This window comes from Hemitrygon akajei, chromosome 14, assembly GCF_048418815.1.
Source record: "Hemitrygon akajei chromosome 14, sHemAka1.3, whole genome shotgun sequence".
Classification (NCBI taxonomy): Eukaryota; Metazoa; Chordata; class Chondrichthyes; order Myliobatiformes; family Dasyatidae; genus Hemitrygon; species Hemitrygon akajei.
In genome coordinates this window covers 25,439,203-25,461,828 of record NC_133137.1, presented here as the reverse complement: position 1 = coordinate 25,461,828, position 22,626 = coordinate 25,439,203, and the positions used below count along the sequence as shown (strand labels likewise).

Here is a 22,626-nt window from a genome sequence, read left to right as displayed (position 1 = left end):
CTGCCAAAAATCAAATATCATCTTTTTAAATAACATTTGATGAAATATTGCTGTTCAAATACAAAACTGCAAAAAAAATCCTCACTGCAATCTTTTGTGTTTGCTTGCATGCTATAGTGGAGTATTTGCAATATAGAAGCAGGCGTTTGGCAGAGACCCAAATGTTCATAAATCTTGTCTGTAATCCAAATCCCTATTCAGCTATCTGCATATCCTTCGATTCATTGTTCTTTTTGTTAATTTATCTAGGTTCCCATTGAAGATGTGCATGCTTACTTTTCTTGTAGTGTATTACATGTTTCATTCTTTTATATTTGTTTGGGGGTAGGCATTGACATGGATAGAAAACTGGTTGGCAGATAGAAAGCAAAGGGTAGCGGTGAATGGGTCTTTCTCGGAATGGCAGGTGGTGACTAGTGGGGTGCCACAGGGCTTGGTATTGGGACCACAGCTGTTTACCATTTACGTTAACGATTTGGATGAAGGCATAGAAAATAACATCAGCAAATTTGCTGATGATACTAAGCTGGGTGGCAGTGTGACATGTGATGAGGATGTTAGGAGAATTCAGGGTGACTTGGATAGGCTGGGTGAGTGGGCAGATACTTGGCAGATGGCATTTAATGTGAATAAATGTGAGGTTATCCACTTTGGGAGTAAGAACAGGAAGGCAGATTATTATCTGAACGGTGTAGAGTTGGGTAAGGGAGAAATACAAAGAGATCTCGGAGTCCTTGTTCATCAGTCACTGAAGGTGAATGAGCAAGTGCAGCAGGCAGTGAAGAAGGCTAATGGAATGTTGGCCTTTATTACAAAGGGAATTGAGTACAAGAGCAAGGAAGTCCTCTTGCATTTGTACAGAGCCCTGGTGAGACCACACCTGGAGTATCGTGTACAGTTTTAGTCTCCAGGGTTAAGGAAGGACATCCTGGCTGTAGAGGAAGTGCAGCGTAGATTCACGAGGTTAATTCCTGGGATGTCTGGACTGTTTTACGCAGAGAGGTTAGAGAGACTGGGCTTGTACACGCTGGAATTAAGGAGATTGAGAGGGGATCTGATTGAAACATATAAGATTATTAAGGGGTTGGACAAGATAGAGGCAGGAAATATGTTCCAGATGCTGGGAGAGTCCAGTACCAGAGGGCAAGGTTTGAGAATAAGGGGTAGGTCATTTAGGACAGAGTTAAGGAAAAACTTCTCCCAGAGAGTTGTGGGGTCTGGGATGCACTGCCTCGGAAGGTAGTGGAGGCCAATTCTCTGGATGCTTTCAAGAAGGAGCTAGATAGGTATCCTATGGATAGGGGAATCAAGGGATATGGGGACAAGGCAGGAACTGGGTATTGATATTAATTGATCAGTCATGATCTCAGAATGACGGTGCAGGCTCGAAGGGCCAAATGGTCTACTTCTGCACCTATTGTCTATTGTCTATTTATTTTATTATCTTATTTATGGTCTGCAAGTGGAAAGACTCCTTCGATAATCCTTGGGGCAAAAAAAAACTACTTCCACACCAGTTCTGAGTTTCAAGGTGGCTAATACCAACATGGACCCCTCAGATTCTGCTATGGCACCAAGAGTCTATAGGTGCTGGAATCTGCAACAAAACACAAACTGCAGGAAGGACTCAGTGGGTCAAGCAGCATCTGCCGAGGCTGATTTTGAGTTAAACACTGCTCCAGGACTGGAGTGTAGAGGCAGGGTGGCAGTAAAAAGAAGTGAGGGCGAGGGGTGAAGCAGGAGCTGGCAGGTGTTACATAGGGCAATTTGAAGAGGTGTTAATGGGCAGGCGGAACCAGGTGAGTGAGGCAGGGGAAAGGTGGAGTTCAAGATGGTGGACAATAAGTAGAAAGAGATGAGAGAAAATAAGGGAGCAGATGGAGCTCAGAAATGTATAATTAAAAAGCAGTTTAGATATTGTCCCAGATTAAGAGGTGGGCCATTTAACACATGTGGAGAAGTTGCCAAATGGTTGGAGTGGTAAAAGTTTTGGAATTGTACCAAGAAGATTGAGGAGGTTTTGGATATAGATGGAATCAAGTATTAGCGAAAATGCTTGAGAATTACAGGTAGAGGAACAGTCTTGAATGGCTAAGCAGGCATGAAGGGGCAAATAGTCCACTCCTACTTCTATTTCAATATTGAAATGTAGGTTTAGATCTTGTATTAGCTGTTATTTAATAGCAAACAAATAAACATTTACAGAAGTTACTTGAAAACAATGACATTCAGCCATGCTTTCTTCATTGTTTTAACCACATTACCAATTTTTGTTACATCATCTTCAGTGGGCAAGCACAGCTTTTGATCAATGGAAGGAAAATGGGGATTAACTATTAAGACTTCATGCTGGAACAAAACTCGTGGTCTACTGAGCAGCAAAGATTCCTGCCCTCCTGTATTGTTCTGAGATCTGCACTACATACAGCAGACATTTTCTTGAAAAATACCACCAATGGCGTCACTGCAGAACATTCAGAATTTACTATAAGAATAATCATACCAATGTCTTAATGCTCTCCCAGGCTGCATCTCCAGTACTGAGGTTCAGTCAGCCAAATTGTTCAAGCAAGGTCATTCACGTGCCCAGTATCTGACCTCAAAAGCCTAGTTCTATGATGGAAAGAAATTATTACATCTACAGAGGAAAGATGCTCAAAGCCTTGAAGAAATGCAACATCTCCAGTGATAACTAGGAATCTTTGGCTCACAACAATGGAGAAAGAGCTTTCAGAATGGCACCAAGAGCCTGCATTGGAGTATAACCACCCACTGGCTTGCTGCATCCGTAGAAGAGTCTGCAGTTGCCAGATTAACATCAATGGCAACTTCAAAACCCACAAAATCAGAGTTTGAGTATGTCATCTTTCTTCCCAAGGAATTATCTTGTAAGAAGATGAAGTCTTACAATGAAGGTTCAGCAAAGTGACATTCCTCTTGGAAAAGGGAAATGCATTCCTAACACCTGATTAAGAGTTTTACTGCTATGCTATAGGTATTTCATTTTAGCAGTTCTGAAAGAGCAGTCTGTTCTGCTTCCAGCCTGTTTGGGTTTGAGCTGAGATTAGAGGCTTTGTTGTTCAATTTAGGAATGTGGTGTCAGCCTATCAGGATGGTGAAATTGGAAGGTTCTGGAGTACACTGGACAGAGAAGTTTTGTGAGAGACACCGGTGTGGGTCGAGGTATTTTTTGGAAGGAGCTGGGACAACACAGGAAGGAAGATGGCTGAGGGTGCCGTCCCTGTTGCACAAGATGCTTTGCGCAGGTAAATGGCTTCAAGGAGGAAGGACCGATACTCCCGTGGGAGACCCGTTTGTTCAAGATGGATTTCGAGTGACATTCGGAAGGTTGAGTGTGCTTTCATGTAGGCGGAGGGTTCAACGCGTGAGTGACAGACAAGTTCAATATATGCTCCAACTTGAATGCAAATTTTACTGTTTAAGAATAATGGGCCCTTTTTGTTACTTTTCTTTTTTTCCTTTAATAACTGTTAGCTTAAGTTAACATTCTTAAATATACATCTTTCTAATTGTATGCAGTGTACGATCTGCTATTTCTTGCCTATGGGTGATTGCTGGGGGCAGTAAATCACACAGCATTCACACAAACTGGGTTTAGGTGGGTGAGACATCCTAAACTCAGGGATTTGGCAGGATCAAAGTCATATACACCCTAGACATATGAAGCCTATGAAAGGTGGATTTTTCATCGCGAAACCCAGCAGCTGTTAGCAAGGGGCTAATGAGCCATATTTACAGAGACACCCAATAAAAAGGAGTTTCACATTGTTACAAAATATTCTACAATATTTTTATAAAGAGGTTAAAACTTCACATTCAGGTTCTTTTTATTGATTGCAAACATTGCAGTACAGATTTTTAAAATCGCAGGTATCAACATTCTAAAGGAGATTTTGAAGCATTGAGTGAGATCCAGGAAGCCTGATGTTCAAAATACTCAACACTAAAAATAGCCAATCAATAAAGTCAATGAACCACTGAGCTTTATAGCTGAAACAATAGGCTACAGCAGAAAGAAGGTGGTAATGAAACACTCATCATGGAATGGCTTGTCTGGAGTATGCTGTCTCTTCCTGGGAAGGTGACATGAATGAGCAATGTAGGCAGTGGAGAGTGCACAAATGGGATTTTTCTCCAATCTTTGAGGGGGAGAGGTGTAATGGAATATCCTCAAATTAAATTCTATTGCCAGAGGCCTTATTTTGAGATTTTCTTCACTGAACTTGTTTTTTTCCCTATTTTTAACGTTTCTTTAAAGCTATCTCTTTGATCAAACTTATAGAGTATGTTAAAAGGAGGGGAGGAAGTGGTATTTGAATTTAAAAATAATTCTAAAAAGTAGTGGCAGTGCAGGACAACAATCAAGGCAGATTGCTGAGTGGTCAAATCACAAACGAGAGAATCTGCAGATCCTGGAACCCAAGCAACACACACAAGATGCTGGAGAAACTCAGCAGGCCAGGCAGCATCTATGGAAAAGAGTACAGTCAACGTTTCAGGCTGAGACTTTGTCAGGACTGGGTCTTGTTGAGTGGTTCTTGATGCAAGTTGCAGTACAGGAAATGGAGTTTCAAACAAATTTAGCTTTATTTGATGCTGGCCAGGGAAGTTTTGGAATAGGCACACATAAGGGCAGCAAAAGCATTCGTCTGTGGGTGAAATGGGACACTGTGGTTCAACTTGGGGAGTTAACAGAGTTTGTTGTAAGGAATTATGACAATGGCTTTAGTCTTCCAATATTTTACATCTTTGTAAAATACATGTGCTTGAAAGTATATTTCATAATTCAAAATAGGACAGCATTTAAATATGTTACAGCTGATTGATTCTATAATTGAGAAAAATAATTTACTGAGATGCAGACTAATGCAACAATAATTTGCTGAGTTGTAAAAATTAAATGATTGTTCTATTTGGCAAAGGATCTTCAGCGGTACATCATTCTGCATTCTGCATTCATGGAAATCAAACACGATGTTTTTCTGCAGTTTTTTAAGTTGGGACTAATGATTTAGAAAATGCTATTTTTGAGTGGTTTAAAATATCTATTTCAGAATAAAAGCTCATCATCAAGTCTTGAAAGTTTTCATAGCATTTCCTTTTCATGTTTGATTAGTACTAATTAATCATTTAAATATTCAGTAGTCAATTTCCTATATAAAATGAACCCACCATACCTATATAATTATAATATTATGTACTTATGTAATTCATGGAATTATTCACATTGAGAACTGTGTTACATTCAAAATTAGACAACAAGGAATAGGATGATAAAAGAAACTAATTGTTGATAATAGCAGTTACATTCCTTCATGCAACGTATTTCTTGTCATTTTATTTTGCTGTTCCATCTTGTTAATCTTAAAAACATCTGATTTCAAATATGTGCTTAGCTTTATTTTTGCTGAATTCTGGCTTTTTTTTGTTGCTTAGCAGTTTTATAATTTTTTTCGATTTTATTTTCGATTTCATGCGAAACACCATTCTCTCGTCAGAGAAACTGCCTAATTTTAATTGGCTTGGATTACAGTTTTGGGTTGGCTAAACTCAGCTTCAATGCCATATGTAAGTTTGCTAATGACACCACAGTCTTAGGTCAAGTCAAAGGTGGTGATGAACCAGCATATTGGGGAAGATTGAGAGTCTGGGTGAATGGTGCCATAGCAACAACTTCTTGTCAGCAAGACCAAGGAGCTGATCATTGACCAGGAGAGGGAAACTAGAGCTTCCTGAGCCAGTCCTCAATAGAGGATTTGAGGTGGAGAGGGTTAGCAACTTTAAACTCCTCGATGTTATTATTTCGGAGGACCTGTCCTGGGCCCAGCATGTAAGTGCAATTACGAAGAAAGCACAGCAGCACCTCTGCTTCCTAGGAGTTTGTGGAGAAATGGCATGACATCTAAAACTTTGACGAACTTCTATAGATGAGTAGTGGAGAGTATATTGACTGGCTGCATTGCAGCCTGGTATGGAAACATCAATGACATCGAACAGAAAATTCTACAAGTAGTGAATACAGCCCAATCCACCATGGGTAAAGCCCTCACAATCATTAAGCACATTTACATGAAACGCTGCCGTAGGAAAGCAGCATCCATCATCAGAGATCTCCACCACACAAGACATGCTCTCTTCTTGCCGGTGCTATCAGAAAGAAGGTACAGGAGCCTCAGGACACAGACCACCAGGTTCAGGAGCAGTTGCTGTCCCTCAACCATCAGGCTCTTGAACCAAAAGGGATAACTTCACTTGCCCCATCATTGAAATGTTCCCATAACCAATGGGCTCACTTTCAACAGCTCTCCATTTCATGTTCTCGACATTTATTGCTTATTTATTTATTTATTTATTGTTATTTCTTTCTTTTTGTTTTGGCACATTTTGTTGTCTTTGTCCTCTGGTTGAACTCCCAAATTGGTGAAGTCTTTCATTGATTCTGTTATGATTATTATTACATGGATTTATGAGTCTCAGGGTTGTATATGATAACATATATATACTTTGATAATAAATTTACTTGAAACTTCTGAGTTTATTTTATATTAGATGTTTTGCTTTCCTAAGATTTTTTTAAATTAACTGAGATTAAGAGCTAGGGTACTGGGAATGAAATGCATTTCTTGCATTTTGTGAAATCACTCAGCCTTGCTTAATTGGAATGTATATTTAAATCCTTCATCTGGATTTAACCCCATAAACACTACCTCACTTTTAAAAAATTATTTCTGTTCTTGCACTTTTTAATTTACTCAATATACATATATATAGTTACTGTAATTGATTTGTTTTCTATATTATCATGTATTGCTACCGCTAAGTTAACAAATTTCACGACATATACTGGTGATAATTAAACCTGATTCTAATTTCATTCTACAATGTAAAAATTATAGGTGCTGAAAATCAGAGATAAAAACAGAAAATATAAGAAATATTCAGCAGGTCAAGGAGCATCCGTAGAGTGAAAACAAGTTTAAATGTAAAAGTCACACCTTTCTGATGAGAGATTCTTAATCTAAAATATTAATCCTGTTTCTCTGACCAGCTGAGTAGTTGTATTATTTTCATCTTAAGTAAAGCTGCTTATCAATCTCAGCAATGAATTTTAAACCCCAGCATTCGTGAAGAGCATACAATCGCATTTTACTAAGGTTCTCATTTCTCAAATTAGCCATTAACATGGCCTTTGAGTAAGACTGCTGCTTTGTGTTAAACTGCGGGCAATATTCCAGTTTGGCTTCCTATCCCTTCACCGGCTTAAAGGTAATGAAGGTTACTGAACATAATGAAATGATCACAGACAGAAGGCTAAGATTTTCTTCCTGTTCCCTGCAGCCTGGAATCCTCCCAACTTCAGGAGACGAGATAAGATCCAAATACCAGTTCTTGGATTTTTTTTCCACAAAAATCGTAACTTTTATTAATTTGCTTGTAATTCCACTCTTATTTATGAGAGATTTTCTAATGAATGTGAAGATTGTCACTATTCGTATTTTCCAGGCTTAAAGATTCTTCGTTGCTGTAACCACTGTGACATCATTGGAACTATTAAAGGAGAGAAAAAATTCAAAGGTGCTCACTGGCATTGCTACCGGTGCCGAAATGGTTTCAATAGGCGTGATGAAGCAGTCAAGCATTATAAAACTCATTTCCGCAATCCTCATACCACTTTCCAAATTCAAGTTACACAGGTAAGTCTGTTTAAGTTGTGTCAGATTTTGAATTACTCAGAGTATGTGATAGCATGGTAAGAATATATTTTTTAACCTACACAGAAACCTCAGCTTATTAAAAATCAAGTAGGTGCTAGCCTTGATCAAAGGGCACCACTCATATCTTCAGATCTGAAATGACTGCTTTTACTATAAATATTTCTATTACTTATTCAGTCATTTGAATCCCTTATCTGACTACAGTGCTATTACTCACCTGCATCTGCATATTCCTGGGAGCTCAGGAGTAGCTTGGATAATGTGGCTTCAGTCTATTGATGTTTTCTAACCAGGTCTTCTTTTGTCTTCCTCTCATCCTTTTCCATTCATCCATTCATCTGCTCCTTGAAGTATTGTTTTTGAGAAGCTGCAGCTTCATAGACTTTCATGTCCTTGACCATGGATGTGACAAAGGTGATTTTGGCACCAGTACTAATATCCCTACCTCTCAAGTTATTAGTTTGCTCTTAGCTGTGGCTTCTGTTGCAATCCTTGTCTTATTTTGTCCGAGGTTATGGTGGGGCACAGGCCAGTGTCAGCAAGTTATTGCTTAAGACTGAATTTCAGAGACTTAATTTAAGCTGATAGGTAGAAAGCATTGCTGTGCTTTTGTGGGTCTTATGAGATTCCCACGAGATGCTTTGCTTGAGCAAAATACAATAGATAGCTTGCTATCTTAGCCAGTACTTATCCTCAAGAACCAAAAGCTGATTATCTGTAAGTAATCCAGTTTAACCTTGAGGTAAATACTACACAAAAAGAGAAAATCTTTGAGGAATTTCAGTAAACCATTATAACAAGTTAGCTGTTGGTTTCCTTTAGGAAATGAAGGCGACTGTAGATAATGACAATGCTGGAATGTGGATAGCATTTTACCATATATTTTTGATAAAATAACTTTTTCATATTCTGTAATGATATATCTACTTCCCTTGTGTAAGCAGTCATAAAAATTAAACCTTCTGTACATTGGTGACATTTTGGGGTGAACGACTTTTTTGACAATGATATTATAAAGCTAAAATTGTATAGAGACAGTCAGTGGTTAAAATTGTGGGACATACAGGTATTTTTATGACTTTTTTCTGTGAAATTATTTTTCAAGACATTGCAGGCTATGGAGTTTTAAAGTATTTTCAACAGAATCTCAATGTTTTAGGCTGCTGCTTCACTTTAGCTAGCTGTCTGTAATGATGATATTTATGGAATCAATAAACATATTTAATGCTAAAGGAATCACCTATTTAGATCTGTCATTGTTCCTGCAAGGTATCCAGGTGTCACATCATATTAACTGGTGTTGGAATCCACTTTTTTTTAATACTTTTTATAAGATATTAGATGAAGTAATGTAAGACTAAAGTAGTAGTTTAGTTTGTACTTTGTTAGCAAACTCACATTTTTCACAGTATGTGGCGGTTTGATCCATTTACTGTCAGAAAGCAGTATAGCATTTACATTAACCTTTACAATTTTTATTGGCAAAGTATTACCACATTACCCACATGTTATAATTGTTTAGCAAACTTATTTTTTAGCAAACTCATGTATTTTTCACTGTATGTAGTGGTTTGGCCCACTTACTGTCAGAAGGCAGTGTAGCATTTACATATACCTTTACATTTTTCATTGGCAAAGTATTACCACATTACCCACATGTTACCATTGATTGGTTTATTATCTAAGGAATTTTCTGTTGACTCGGGTATAAAGGTGATAGATTTTTCAGAGGCATCTTCTTTATCTTTTCTCCTTCTCCATCTTTGCTTTTCATTGAATCTCTGCTTCTCAGCTCTTCACTTATTTTGCTTAGCATTTGTATGTTTATTTAAAGTTTAAAATAAACAGTCGTTAAGAACTAAACCTCCTAGCCATTCTTGACTCCTGGAAGAGCCCTGAGGATCAGAAAAATAACAGAGATCCGACACTGGTGAGTGGGAAGAAGAAAAAGATTGAAAATACCACTTGTAAATCTCTTATTACAAGGATCTAGCTCCTCAGATTGTGTTTTAGACCATAAGACATAGAGGCAGAATTAGGCCATTTGGCCCATCAAGTCTACTCCACCATTTCATCATGGCTGATACAGTGCTGTGCGAAAGTCTAAGGTACATCTACAGTCGCAAGGAAAAGTTTGTGAATTCTTTGCAATTACCTGGTTCTGATTTAATTACTACTAAAATGTGGTCTGATCATTATCTAAGTCACAATAATAGACAAAATCTGTCTAAACTAATGACACATAAACAATTAATTGTACATTTCATGTCTTTATTGAACACATTGTTTAATTAATCACAGTCCAGGCTGGAAAAAGTATGTGAACCCTTGTATTTAATAACTGATAGAATCTCCTTTAGGAGCAATAACCTCCACCAAGCGTTTTCTATAGCTGCTGATCAGATTTGCACAACACCAAGGAGGAATTTTAGACCATTTCTCCGCATAAAACTCAGCTCATCAATATTTCTGGGATACCTTGCATGAACAGCCCTTTTCAGGGCATGCCACAGCATCTCAATTGGGTAAAGGTCTGGATTCTGATTTGGCTATTCCAAAACATGAATTTTCTTCTTTTTAAACAATTCTGTTGCTGATTTACTCTTGTGTTTCAGATCATTTTCTTGTTGCATCATCCAACTTAAGCTTCAGGTTACAGGCCACTGCCCTGACATTCTGTAAAATGTCTTGATAAATTTTGAATTAATTGTTCCCTCAATGACTGCAGCTGTCCCAGCCCTGAGGCAGCAAAATTGCTCCAACCCATGATGCTCCTTCCACCATGCTTCACAGTTGGGGTGAGATTTTGGTATTGGTGTGCAGTGCCCTTTTTTCCAAATATGGTGGTGTGCATTTCTGCCTAAAAATTCAACTTTTGTCTCATCTATCCACAATATATTATCCCAGAGCATTGTGTAACATCCAGGTGGCCTTTTGCAAACTTGTGACAGGTAGCAATTTTTTTTTGAGAGTCATGGTTTCCTCCATGGTGTACTTTCATGAACACCATTCGTAGTCATTGTTTTTCTTATAGTGGACACATGAACAAAAACTGTATCAAATTCTAGAGATTTCTGTGGGTCTTATGCTTGGATTCTTTTTCACCTCCTTCAGCATTGCATGTTATGCTCTTAGTGTGATCTTTGCAGGACACCCACTCCTAGGGAGAGTAGCAACAGTACTGAATTTCCTCCATTTGTACAATTTCTCTTACTGTGGACTGATGAACACTCAGATGTTTAGAAATACTCTTGTAGACTTTTCCAGCTTCATGCTCTACAGTTCTTCTAAAGGTCCTCTGAAAGTTGTTTTGAGCTGAAAGCTAAAAGAGTGTTAAAGGAGATAGTGAGGTGGAGGAGGATAAAAGTTATGTGAGAACTGCAAGTATAGTGCATGGAGTAAAGCCAGATCTAACATTTAAAGAGGCTTTGAGAAATGAGAAGCAGAATAAAGGATGTAAAGGTAGTAAGGTAGAAGGGCTAAAGTGCGTCTACCTCAATGCAAGAAACATCAGGAATAAAGATGATGAACTGAGAGCTTGGATACATACATGGAATTATGATGTAGTGGCCATTACAGAGACTTGGCTGGCACCAGGGCAGGAATAGATTCTCAATATTCCTGGATTTCAGTGTTTTAAAAGGGATAGAGAGGTGGGGAAAAGGGGAGGAGGGGTGGCATTACTGGTCAGGGATATTATTACAGAAAGGGTGGGTAATGTAGCAGGATCCTCTTTTGAGTCAGCATGGGTGGAAGTCAGGAACAGGATGAGAGCAGTTACTCTATTGGGAGTATTCTGTAGGCCCCCTGATAGCAGCAGAGATACCGAGGAGCAGATTGGGAGGCAAATTTTGCAAAGGTGCAATAATAACAGGGTTGTTATCATGGGTGATTTTAACTTCCCTAATATTGATTGGCATCTGATTAGTTCCAGTGGTTTAGATGGGGCAGAGTTTGTTAAGTGTGTCCAGGATGGATTCCTGCCACAGTATGTTGATAGGCCGACTAGGGGGAATGCTGTACTAGATCTAGTATTAGGTAACAAACCGGGTCAGGTTACCGATCTCTTAGTGGGTGAGCATCTGGGGGACAGTGACCACCGCTCCCTGGCCTTTAGCATTACCATGGAAAAGGATAGAATCAGAGAGGACAGGAAAACTTTTAATTGGGGAAGGGCAAATTATGAGGCTATAAAGCTAGAACTTGCGGGTGTGAAGTTGGATGATATTTTTGCAGGGAAATTTACTATGGACATGTGGTCGATGTTTAGGGATCTCTTGCAGGATGTTAGGGATAAATTTGTCCCGGTAAGGAAGATAAAGAATGGTAGGGTGACAAGTGAGGTGGAAAATCTAGTCAGATGGAAGAGGGCAGCATACATGAGGTTTAGGAAGCAAGGATTAGATGGGGCTATTGAGGAATATAGGGTTGCAAGAAAGGAGCTTAAGAAGGGGCTGAGGAGAGCAAGAAGGGGGCATGAGAAGGCCTTATCGAGTAGGGTAAAGGAAAACCCCAAGGCATTTTTCAATTATGTGAAGAGCAAAGGATGACAGGAGTGAAAGTAGGAGCGATTAGAGATAAAGGTAGAAAGATGTGCCTGGAGGCTGTGGAAGTGAGCGAGGTCCTCAATGAATACTTCTCTTCAGTATTCACCAATGAGAGGGAACTTGATGACGGTGAAGACAATATGAGTGAGGTTGAAGTTCTGGAGCATGTTGATCCTAAGGGAGAGGAGGTGTTGGAGTTGTTAAAATACATTAGGATGGTTAAGTCCCGGGGGCCTGACGGAATATTCCCCAGGCTGCTCCACAAAGCGAAGGAAGAGATTGCTGATTCTCTGGCTAGGATCTTTTTGTCCTCGTTGTTCATGGAAATGGTACCGGAGGACTGGAGGGAGGCGAATGTTGTCCTCTTGTTCAGAAAAGGTAGTAGGGATAGTCCAGGTAATTATAGAGCAGTGAGCCTTACGTCTGTGGTGGGAAAGCTGTTGGAAAAGATTCTTAGAGATAGGATCTGTGGGCATTTAGAGAATCGTGGTCTGATCAGGGACAGTCAGCATGGCTTTGTGAAGGGCAGACCATGTCTAACAAGCCTGTTAGAGTTCTCTGAGGAGGTGACCAGGCATATAGATGAGGGTAGTGCAGTGGATGTGATCTACATGGATTTAGTAAGGCATTCGATAAGGTTCCACATGATCGGCTTATTCAGAAAGTCAGAAGGCATAGGATCCAGGGAGGTTTGGCCAAGTGGATTCAGAATTGGCTTGCCTGCAGAAGGCAGAGGGTCGTGGTTGAGGGTGTACATTCGGATTGGAGGGTTGTGACTAGTGGTGTCCCACAAGGATCGGTTCTGGGACCCCTACTTTTCATGACTTTATTAACAACCTGGATGTGGGGATAGAAGGGTGGGTTGGCAAGTTTGCAGACGACACAAATGTTGGTGGTGGTGTGGATAGAGTAGAGGGTTGTTGAAGACTGCAGAGAGACATTGATAGGATGCAGAAGTGGGCTGAGAAGTAGCAGATGGAGTTCAACCCGGAGAAGTGTGAGGTGGTACACTTTGGAAGGACAAAGTCCAAGGCAGAGTACAAAGTAAAGGGCAGGATACTTGGTAGTGTGGAGGAGCAGAGGGATCTGGGGGTGCATGTCCACAGATCCCTGAAAGTTGCCTCACAGGTAGATAGGGTAGTTAAGAAAGCTTATGGAGTGTTAGCTTTCATAAGTCGAGGGATAGAGTTTAAGAGTTGCGAGGTAATGATGCAGCTCTATAAAACTCTGGTTGGACCACACTTGGAGTACTATGTCCAGTTCTGGTCACCTCACTATAGGAAGGATGTGGAAGCATTGGAAAGGGTACAGAGGAGATTTACCAGGATGCTGCCTGGTTTATAGAGTATGTATTATGATCAGAAATTAAGGGAGCTAGGGCTTTATTCTTTTGAGAGGAGACATGATAGAGGTATACAAGATATTAAGAGGAGTAGATAAGAGTGGACAGCCAGCGCCTCTTCCCCAGGGCACCACTGCTTTGAGGACATGGCTTTAAGGTAAGGGGTGGGAAGTTCAAGGGGGATATTAGAGGAAGGTTTTTTACTCGGAGAGTGGTTGGTGCGTGGAATGCACTGCCTGAGTCAGTGGTGGAGGCAGATACACTAGTGAAATTTAAGAGATTACTAGACAGGTATATGGAGGAATTTAAGGTGCGGGGTTATATGGGAGGCAGGGTTTAAGGGTTGGCACAACATTGTGGGCTGAAGGGCCTGTACTGTGCTGTACTATTCCATTTTCTATGTTTGATCAAATCATGGTGCACATAAACATATCTTTCTTGAGAAGAGCAGGGTCTGTCAGTAGCCTGACTTTGTTAGTCTTTTTTATAGGTTTGGGTACCTGTACAACTCACATCTCTAATCTCATCTCATTTATTGGAATACCTGACTCCAAGTAGCTTTTGTAGAAGGCATTACTGCAGAGGTTCACATACTTTTTTGTACCTAGCCTGTGATTGTTTGAGTGGTGTACTCAGTATTAAAAATAAATAGGACAATTGTTTCTGTATTATTAGTTTAGGCAGATTGTGTTTGTCTATTAATGTGACTTAGTTGAAGATCCTTTCACATTTTATGAGTAATTAATGCAGAAAACCAGGTAGTTGCAAAGGGTTCACAAACTTTCTCTTGCAACTGTATAGAGCTAGGGTGCCTCAGACTTCTGCAAAGTACTGTAGTAATTTTATCTATTGCACTGTAGTGCTCCCCCAAAAAAACCCAGATTTAATGAAATGTGAGTGATGATCGGTGACTATTATGGCCTGTGGGTGGGAAGCGAGCAGGAAGAGGAGCATCATGGTTAGGAAAGTGGGAAGGGAGAGAGGAGGGAGAGGGAAGCACCAGAGAGGCATTCTGTAATGATCAATAAACCAATTGTTCGGAATAAAATAACCCTTCCTGATGTCTCAGGTGTCACCTAGCCATCCCCCGCCCCTTGCATTCCTTTTCAGCCACCTATCTCACATACCTCCCGTGGTACTTCACCCTCACCATTTCCAACATCCTTTGCTCCCGCCAGATTTACAAACCCGTTTTCCATTCCATGTTGACAAATACAGTATTGTGCTAAAGTTTTAGGCACCCTAGATACATATATGCTTTTGCATGGTATTGTATATTATCTGCCTCAACCCCATTCTCCTGTCTACTCCCCATAACTTTTGATACCTTTACTAATCAAGAACCCGTCAACCTCCATTTCAAATATACTCAATGACTTGGTCTCCAAAGCTGTCCATAGCAATGAATTCCACAGATTCGCCACCCTTTGGCTAAAGAAATCCCTTCTCATCTCTGTTGTAAAAGGACGTCCCTCCAGTATGAGATTGTACCCTCTGGTCCTAGACTCCCCCACTTTAGGAAACATTCCTCTCCACATCCACTCTATCTAGGTTTTTCAATATTCGAAAGGTTTCAATGAGACTCCCCCCCCCCCCCCCCATTCAAAACTCCGAGTACAGGTCGAGAGCTATCAAACACTCCTCATATGTTATCCCTTTCGTTCCCAGTTCCCAGAATCTCCTCTAGTCCCTCTCCAATGCCAACACATCCCTTCTTAGATAAGGGGTCCAAAACTGGTGACATTACTCCAAATGCTGTCTAACCAGTTAGTATTTACTCTTATCCTTCACATTAATGTGAAGATGAAAATCATGTAGTTTTGCTGTGCGTGTAATTGTCAAATACTGACAACTGATCATGATTAAGCTTTAGCTCCACTAGATCAATATAACACTTTACTAATGGATATGGTACTAAATTAGTGTCAGAACACTAGTGATCTGTATAGAGTTTACATTTGTTTTACAGAAGACACATTGTATGGCCATTTAAGAATGGGTTTACTTCACACGCATGAAAATAGGAGTAGCTTCCTGGCTCTTCAAGGCTGATTATTGTGAAGATTGTTGATTTGTCCCACTCTTTTTTGATGCTTGATCCATAAAGTCTTAATTCTGCGATCTTTCAGCAATATATCTACTCCCTCAGATGCCCCCAGTGATCTAGCCTCCGTAACATATGGAAGTTCTGTGAGAAAAAAATCTTAAGCACTTCAAATGCTACTTGTATCCATAAAACAGTCTGTGGTGCAGTTTATTTTCTAACCACCAGTTTTTACTTGTCATGATTGATCTGTGACATTAGACACACATCTATATTTGGTGACTAATGTAGAATTTCAGTTTCTTTGGAAATAGATTTTAAAAATATATTGTTTTTTCTGCATGGTTAGTTTGTATATAATGTTTCAGGTTACATAATCCTTTGAATCTCAGATTTTAAAATAGTGTTTTCAGTTTGTTTTTCTTTTTATCTACAATGAGGAATTTACATTAGGGTTGTTTCTCATAATTTGGATGTTTCATTGGTCTGGATTTTTGCTGAGAAATGCCAAAAGTTCCAGACTTTTATGGCGTTGCCTCACATAACGTACCAACAAATTTGTGATTTTATCAGCCCAGCACTTGCTGACAATAGTTTGCTGGTACTTCATTGACTATAGTCTGCATTGTCTATCCCATGGAAGTTGCAAAGACTTTGCATTGCTTCACCATTAGTCAGTTACTGCTTTGACATGATGCAGCGAGTTCTTCATTGACATAGATCTCAAAAAGAAATTAAGTAGCGTGATGGTATTTATAGATCTTTTAAATTATCCAATTTTATATAAATATTCTTGCATGCTGTCTTGAGGCAAGTAAGGGTGGATAAGGCCTGACGAGGTGTCCCCTCGGACTTTGTGGGAGGCTAGTGCAGAAATTGCAGGAGCCCTGACAGAGGTATTTAAGACACCCTCAACCATGAGTGAGGTGCCGGAGGACTGGAGGAAAGCTAATGTTTTTCCATTGTTCAAGAAAGGCAGTAATAATAAGCTGCGAATTGGTGAGCCTGAAGTCAGTAGTAATAAATTATTAGAAGTTATTTTAATGGGCAGGATGTATGGTATTTGGATTAGACAGGGCATTTGTTAAGGATAGTCAACTTGGTTTTGTGTCTGATAGGTCGTATCTAACCACTCTTATAGAGTTTTTCAAAGAGATTACCAAGAAAGTTGATGATGGAAAGGCAGTAGGCCTTGTCTGCATCAATTTTAGCAAGGCCTCTGACAAAACCCCACACGGGAATCTGGTCCACAAGGTTCAGTCTGAAGGTTTAAGATTCGGGATGAAGTAGTAAATTGGATTCAACATTGGCTTAGCGGGAGAAGCCAGAAAGTGGTAGGAAATAGTTGACTCTCTGACTTGTGGCCTATGACTAGTAGAGTTCTGCAGGGGTCAGTGCTGAGTCTGTTGTTTGTCATCTATATTAATGATTTGGTTGATAAGGTGGTAAACTGGATCAGCAGATTTGTGGATGACACTAACACTGGGGGCATAGTGGACAGCAAGGAAAGCTATCAAAGCTTGCAGTGGGATCTGGACCAGTTGGAAAAATGGCAGATGTAAGTTAATGCAGACAAGTGTGAGGTGTTGCACCTTAGAAGGACAAACCAGGGTTGGACATACACAGTGAACAAGGAGAGTGTGGTAGAACAACGAGATCTGGGAATACAGAACCATAATCCATGATCCTGTCTCTCTGCTACTGAAACCCCAATCCATCATCTAACATACTCTCTGTAGTCTTTTGCTTTCAAATGGATGATTTTAAAAAATGTTGTCCAATATACTTTATAATAACTAGAGTGCTGACAGTGTTGGCTTTATTTCATCTCCAAAATCTGGGCCAATGTATATCACATTTGCAGAAGCAATTTTTCTAATCAGCTGTGGAACCTACTCATTTATTCGGTGCAGAATGCTTGATTGAAAAACTGTGATAATTGGATGTAGTCAGCCTGTTCTGTTTTTTTAAGGAAAGGTTTATCAGGGTGTTAAATGGTTCACTGAGTATCATGTCATTCTGTAATTCCTTGGCTATATGGATTACATATCAAATATGTCTTGGCTTCACTTCACTTGGTAATGGATTACAAAAGACAACTGACATTCAAAATGTCATTGAATGGGAAGTTATTGCATTGAGAACAAATTGGATGTAGTTTTTGGTTGGTTTTATGTAAATATTTCAGTGAGTTGAAAACACTAACAAGTTTTTTTAAATAGCAAATGACAAATAGTGTAATTTTCAACAACTGGATACATGTTCTTAGCTGAAATTTGAATGGACAGTGACGGACCTTTCTAAACATTAACTGTAGGAACAGTTATTAACATTTATTATTGTTATTTTCTGTCGCTTACAGTATTAGAAAACTATTGCAGATTTCATATCATTAACAATATTGTCCAAAATATTTACTTTTTCCAAGGAGGTAAATAGTCGACAGTATTATGAACAGAGTGCGGAAGCTCACCATAAAGCTTATGGAGGCACCCAAGTTACCTCTGGTGGGGCAATGAATATCACTTCAGTTAGTCCTGTTATTACAGAGACAGCTGTTAGCACATCGACCACCACCCTTGCCACTGTGAATAGTGATAATACTGGACCAACTCGAAAGGTATGTCATTGAGACACAAAATAAATAATGAACATTAGATACACACTTAGTGGCCAGTTTATTAGAAACACCTTGCACCTCGTTAATGCAAATATCTAATCAGCCAATCATGTGGCAGCAACTCAATGCATAAATGCATGCAAACATGGTCAGGAGGTTCGGTTGTTCAAACCAAAGATCAGAAAGGGGAAGAAATGTGATCGAAATGACTTTGACTGTAGAATGGTTGTTGGTGCTGGATGGGGTGGTGTGAGTGTCTCCGAAACTGCTGATCTTCTGGGATTTTCACACATAACTGTCTCTGGAGTTTACAGAGAATGGTGTGAAAAACCAAAAAAAAATCCAGTGAGTGGCAGTTCTGTGGTCAAAAGCACCTTCTTAATAAGAGAAGTCAGAGGAGAATGGCCAGACTGGTTCAAGCTGACAGGAAGCAGACAAGCTCAGATAACCACGTTACAACAGTGGTGTGCAAAAGAGCATCTCTGAATGCACAACACATCGAACCTTGAGTGGATGCGTCACAGCAGCAAGAGACCTCGGCAGCTATATTTCATTAGGGGTTTGAGGAGGTTTAGTGTGTCACCAGATGCTCACAAATTTCTACAGATGTAATGTGGAGAGCATTCTAACTGGCTGCATCACTGTCTGGTATGGGAGTGGTGTGGGGGAGGGGGGGAGGCGCTGCAGGATCGAAATAAGCTGCAGTTCGCATTTTTAATATTATGTATTGAATTGTACTGCTGCCACAAAAACAACAAATTTCACAATGTATGCCGCTAATATTAAACCTGATTCTGATTTTGAGTTTCACTCCTGTACCTAATAAAGTGGCCACTGAGTGTAAATGCACCTGAAATGTTATATGTTTTTAAACCATTACCTCTGTATCTCTTACAGCATTTCACAAAGCATTCTATGTAATGTATACAAAGAGAGCAAGGTTTTAATGTTTACATGCAAAAGTAAGATTCTGCCTTTCCTTTTTAGTCAGTAACATGACAAATTGAGAGCCAAAGACAGAATCATGTTGTGTTATGTTTTCAGGATATTGCAAGCAGTCGTCACTTGCAAAGAGATCAATGAACATTTCGAATTTAATTCAGTTTAGACTAACAAGGTCAACCAGGGTTTGTCAGGGAATGAGAAATGCATTGGTGCAGTTTCTTTTTTATTTATTTATTTTTTTTAAAAAAAATATTAGTTTTTCAAAACATTTTACAAATTAAAAACCCCAAATTCCAATGAGGAGCATTAATACAGTGCAAAATTAAGCATACAATAACAATATGCTACAAAGGAAGAGAATTTAACAAAGAAGCACCTAAATTAAAGACAAGTAAGCTTAGTGTCCTCTCCAAGCCCCACAACACAAGAAAAAAAACAACTCCAGACCGACCACAACACAATATAAAGAGTATAGGTCAGGACAGTCAAACTCCCAGACTGTGAATACACTTAGCAACAGAGGATAATAATGCCTATTACCAGAAAAAAAAGGAGCTGAAAGCAAGGGACCGAAAAGAAGAAAAAAAAACCCTAGTCAAGAGGAAGGTTATGAAAGTACTCGATAAAAAGTCCCCAGACCTTATGGAACTTTAGATCCAAATTAAGAACTGAATAATGAATTTTTTCGAGGTCCAAGCAGGCCATAATGTCGTTAAGCCATTGCGCATGAGTGGGCGGGGCAACATCTCTCCATCTAAGGAGGATCAAGCGTCTAGCCAGGAGAGAGGCAAAGGATAGTATTCGGCATTTGGTTGGACCCAGACATAAATCTGTCTCGCCCCAAAAACCGAACAGAGCAATTAAGGGGTTTGGTTCTAAGTGCTGATTCAGAATACCCGATAATGTAGTGAAGACATCTTTCCAGAATTTCTCCAAGCTAGGACAGAGCCAGTACATATGGATGAGAGAGGCCACACCCCTCTTGCATTTATCACAGAGCGGACTAATGCCAGGGTAGAATCGAGATAGTTTAGATTTAGACATATGGGCTCTATGAACAATCTTAAACTGTAAAAGGGAATGGCGAGCACAAAGAGAGGTTGAGTTAACCGATTTGAGAACTGAGTCCCAGTTCTCCTCGGATAAGGAGATATTTAAATCCTGCTCCCAGGCCATTTTAATTTTATCCACAGGGGCCCGTCGTAAGGCTGCTAGTTTATCTCGGATAATTGATATTAAACCTTTACCTAGTGGATTAATGGAAAGAAATAGGTCCATAGCATTTTTCGCAGGCATTTCAGGAAAGTTAGGAATTAAAGGAACAATAAAGTGTCGGATTTGGAGATATCTGAAAAAGTGAGCGTTAGGCAGGTTGAACTTAACAGAGAGCTGCTGAAAAGAAGCGAAGCGATTATCAATGAAGAGATCTTCAAAATGTCTAATGCCCTTCCTATACCAAATATGGAATGCTGAGTCGTACGTAGTAGGTAAAAAAAAAAGGTGATTATGTGCGACAGGGCTAGAAATGGAAAACCCCTGAAAACCATAGCATTTCCTGAACTGAGCCCATATACGCAAAGTGTGTCTAACAAGAGGATTAGCTATTGATCTGGATAGACTGCTAGGGAGTGCAGAGCCAAGAAGTGCAGATATAGATAATTCTTTAGTGGAACTCAACTCCATTGCCACCCAGTTAGGGCACTCGGGTTGGCCGTGGAAGAAAGACCAGAAGGTAGCACAACGTATATTAGCTGCCCAGTAATATAAGCGAAAGTTAGGTAAAGCCATGCCACCCTCTTTTTTAGATTTTTGGAGGTGGATTTTATTAATTCTAGAGCGCTTATTCTGCCACAGATATGACAAAATAATAGAGTCTAAGGAATCAAAAAAAGATTTAGGAATAAAAATTGGGATAGATTGAAATAAGTATAAAAATTTGGGGAGAACATACATTTTAACAACATTAATACGACCTACCAAAGACATGGATAGAGGTGACCATTGTACCAGACTCTGTTTTATAGCATATGAAAGATTGACAAAGTTTTCACGAAAGAGATCTTTAAACTTCCTTGTGACTGTAATTCCAAGATAAGTAAATTGATTATGGACTACTTTAAAAGGGAGATCACGAAATATTAGTTCTTGTGCTTCTTTATTAATTGGGAAAAGTTCACTCTTATGTAAATTAAGTTTATAGCCAGAGATCTGGCTAAACTGGTCAAGAAGTGAAAACATTAGAGGTAAGGATCTAGACGGATTTGAGAGAAAGAGTAATAAGTCATCAGCATAGAGAGAAACTTTATGCTCAACACCCCCTCTCCAAATCCCGGTCAATTCAGGACAGTTTCGAAATGCTATCGCCAGAGGTTCTATAGCCAAATCAAAGAGAAAGGGGCTTAAGGACATCCCTGACGGGTGCCGCGTTTGAGATTAAATACTTGGGATTTCTGAAAATTAGTTAAAACAGAAGCAGTAGGACACAGGTACAGCAATTGGATCCAAGAGATGAAACTTTGGCCGAGGTCAAATTTTTCTAAGACTGCAAAAAGGTAGTTCCACTCTATACGATCAAATGCTTTCTCCGCATCGAGAGAAATGACACATTCAGGAGTCCCAGTTGGAGCTGAGTATAAAATATTAAATAGACGCCAAATGTTAAAAAAAGGGAAACGGTTTTTAATAAAGCCTGTTTGGTCATCAGAGATAATGGAGGGAATAACGGTTTCTAATCTATGAGCCAACACTTTAGCTAAGATCTTTACATCAACATTGAGCAGAGAGATCGGCCTGTACGAGGAACACTCTGTTGGGTCTTTGCCCTTTTTTAAAAGAAGAATAATAGATGCCTCATTGAAAGAGGGTGGCAATTTGCCGTAATTAAACGAGTCAGATAATACTGAAAGTAACTGAGGAGAAAGAAGTGAAGAGAATGATTTATAAAATTCTACAGGGAACCCATCAGGTCCAGGAGATTTCCCTGAGGACAGTGCAGAAATTGCAAAAGATATTTCTTCTGATGATATAGGCGCATTGAGTTTGGCTTTGAAATCAGATGAAAGTGAGGGGATATTCAGATTCTGTAAAAATTGATCAACAGAGATATTGTCATTCAGAGATTCAGAGGAATAAAGCCGGGAATAAAAATTTTTAAATGCATCATTAATTTCTAAATGATCCGATGTAAAGTCTCCGTTCTCGTTCCAGATCTTTGTAATATGTTGTTTGGCTTTGGAATGCCTCAGCTGATTGGCTAGAAATTTACCAGACTTATCCCCATGAATGTAAAAGCGACTCTTGCTTTCGAGAAGTTGGCGTTCGACAGGTTGAGTGGACAGAAGGTTAAATTTAGTTTGGGCATATATTTGATCCAAATCTTTAATCTGGTTAAT

At 39.5% G+C, this 22,626-nt stretch overlaps 1 protein-coding gene across 3 annotated transcripts in view; it reads left to right on the top strand.

Moving 5' to 3' along the window:
* The window catches only part of LOC140738432 (uncharacterized), an 83,037-nt gene that overhangs the window by 37,982 nt on the left and 22,429 nt on the right, over positions 1-22,626 (top strand). For all 3 annotated transcript variants that reach the window (XM_073065714.1, XM_073065715.1, XM_073065713.1), the window contains 2 exons: positions 7,525-7,715; positions 18,098-18,289. In XM_073065714.1, coding sequence (XP_072921815.1) covers positions 7,525-7,715; positions 18,098-18,289 — 383 coding nt within the window. The remainder of the gene's footprint in view (positions 1-7,524; positions 7,716-18,097; positions 18,290-22,626) is intronic.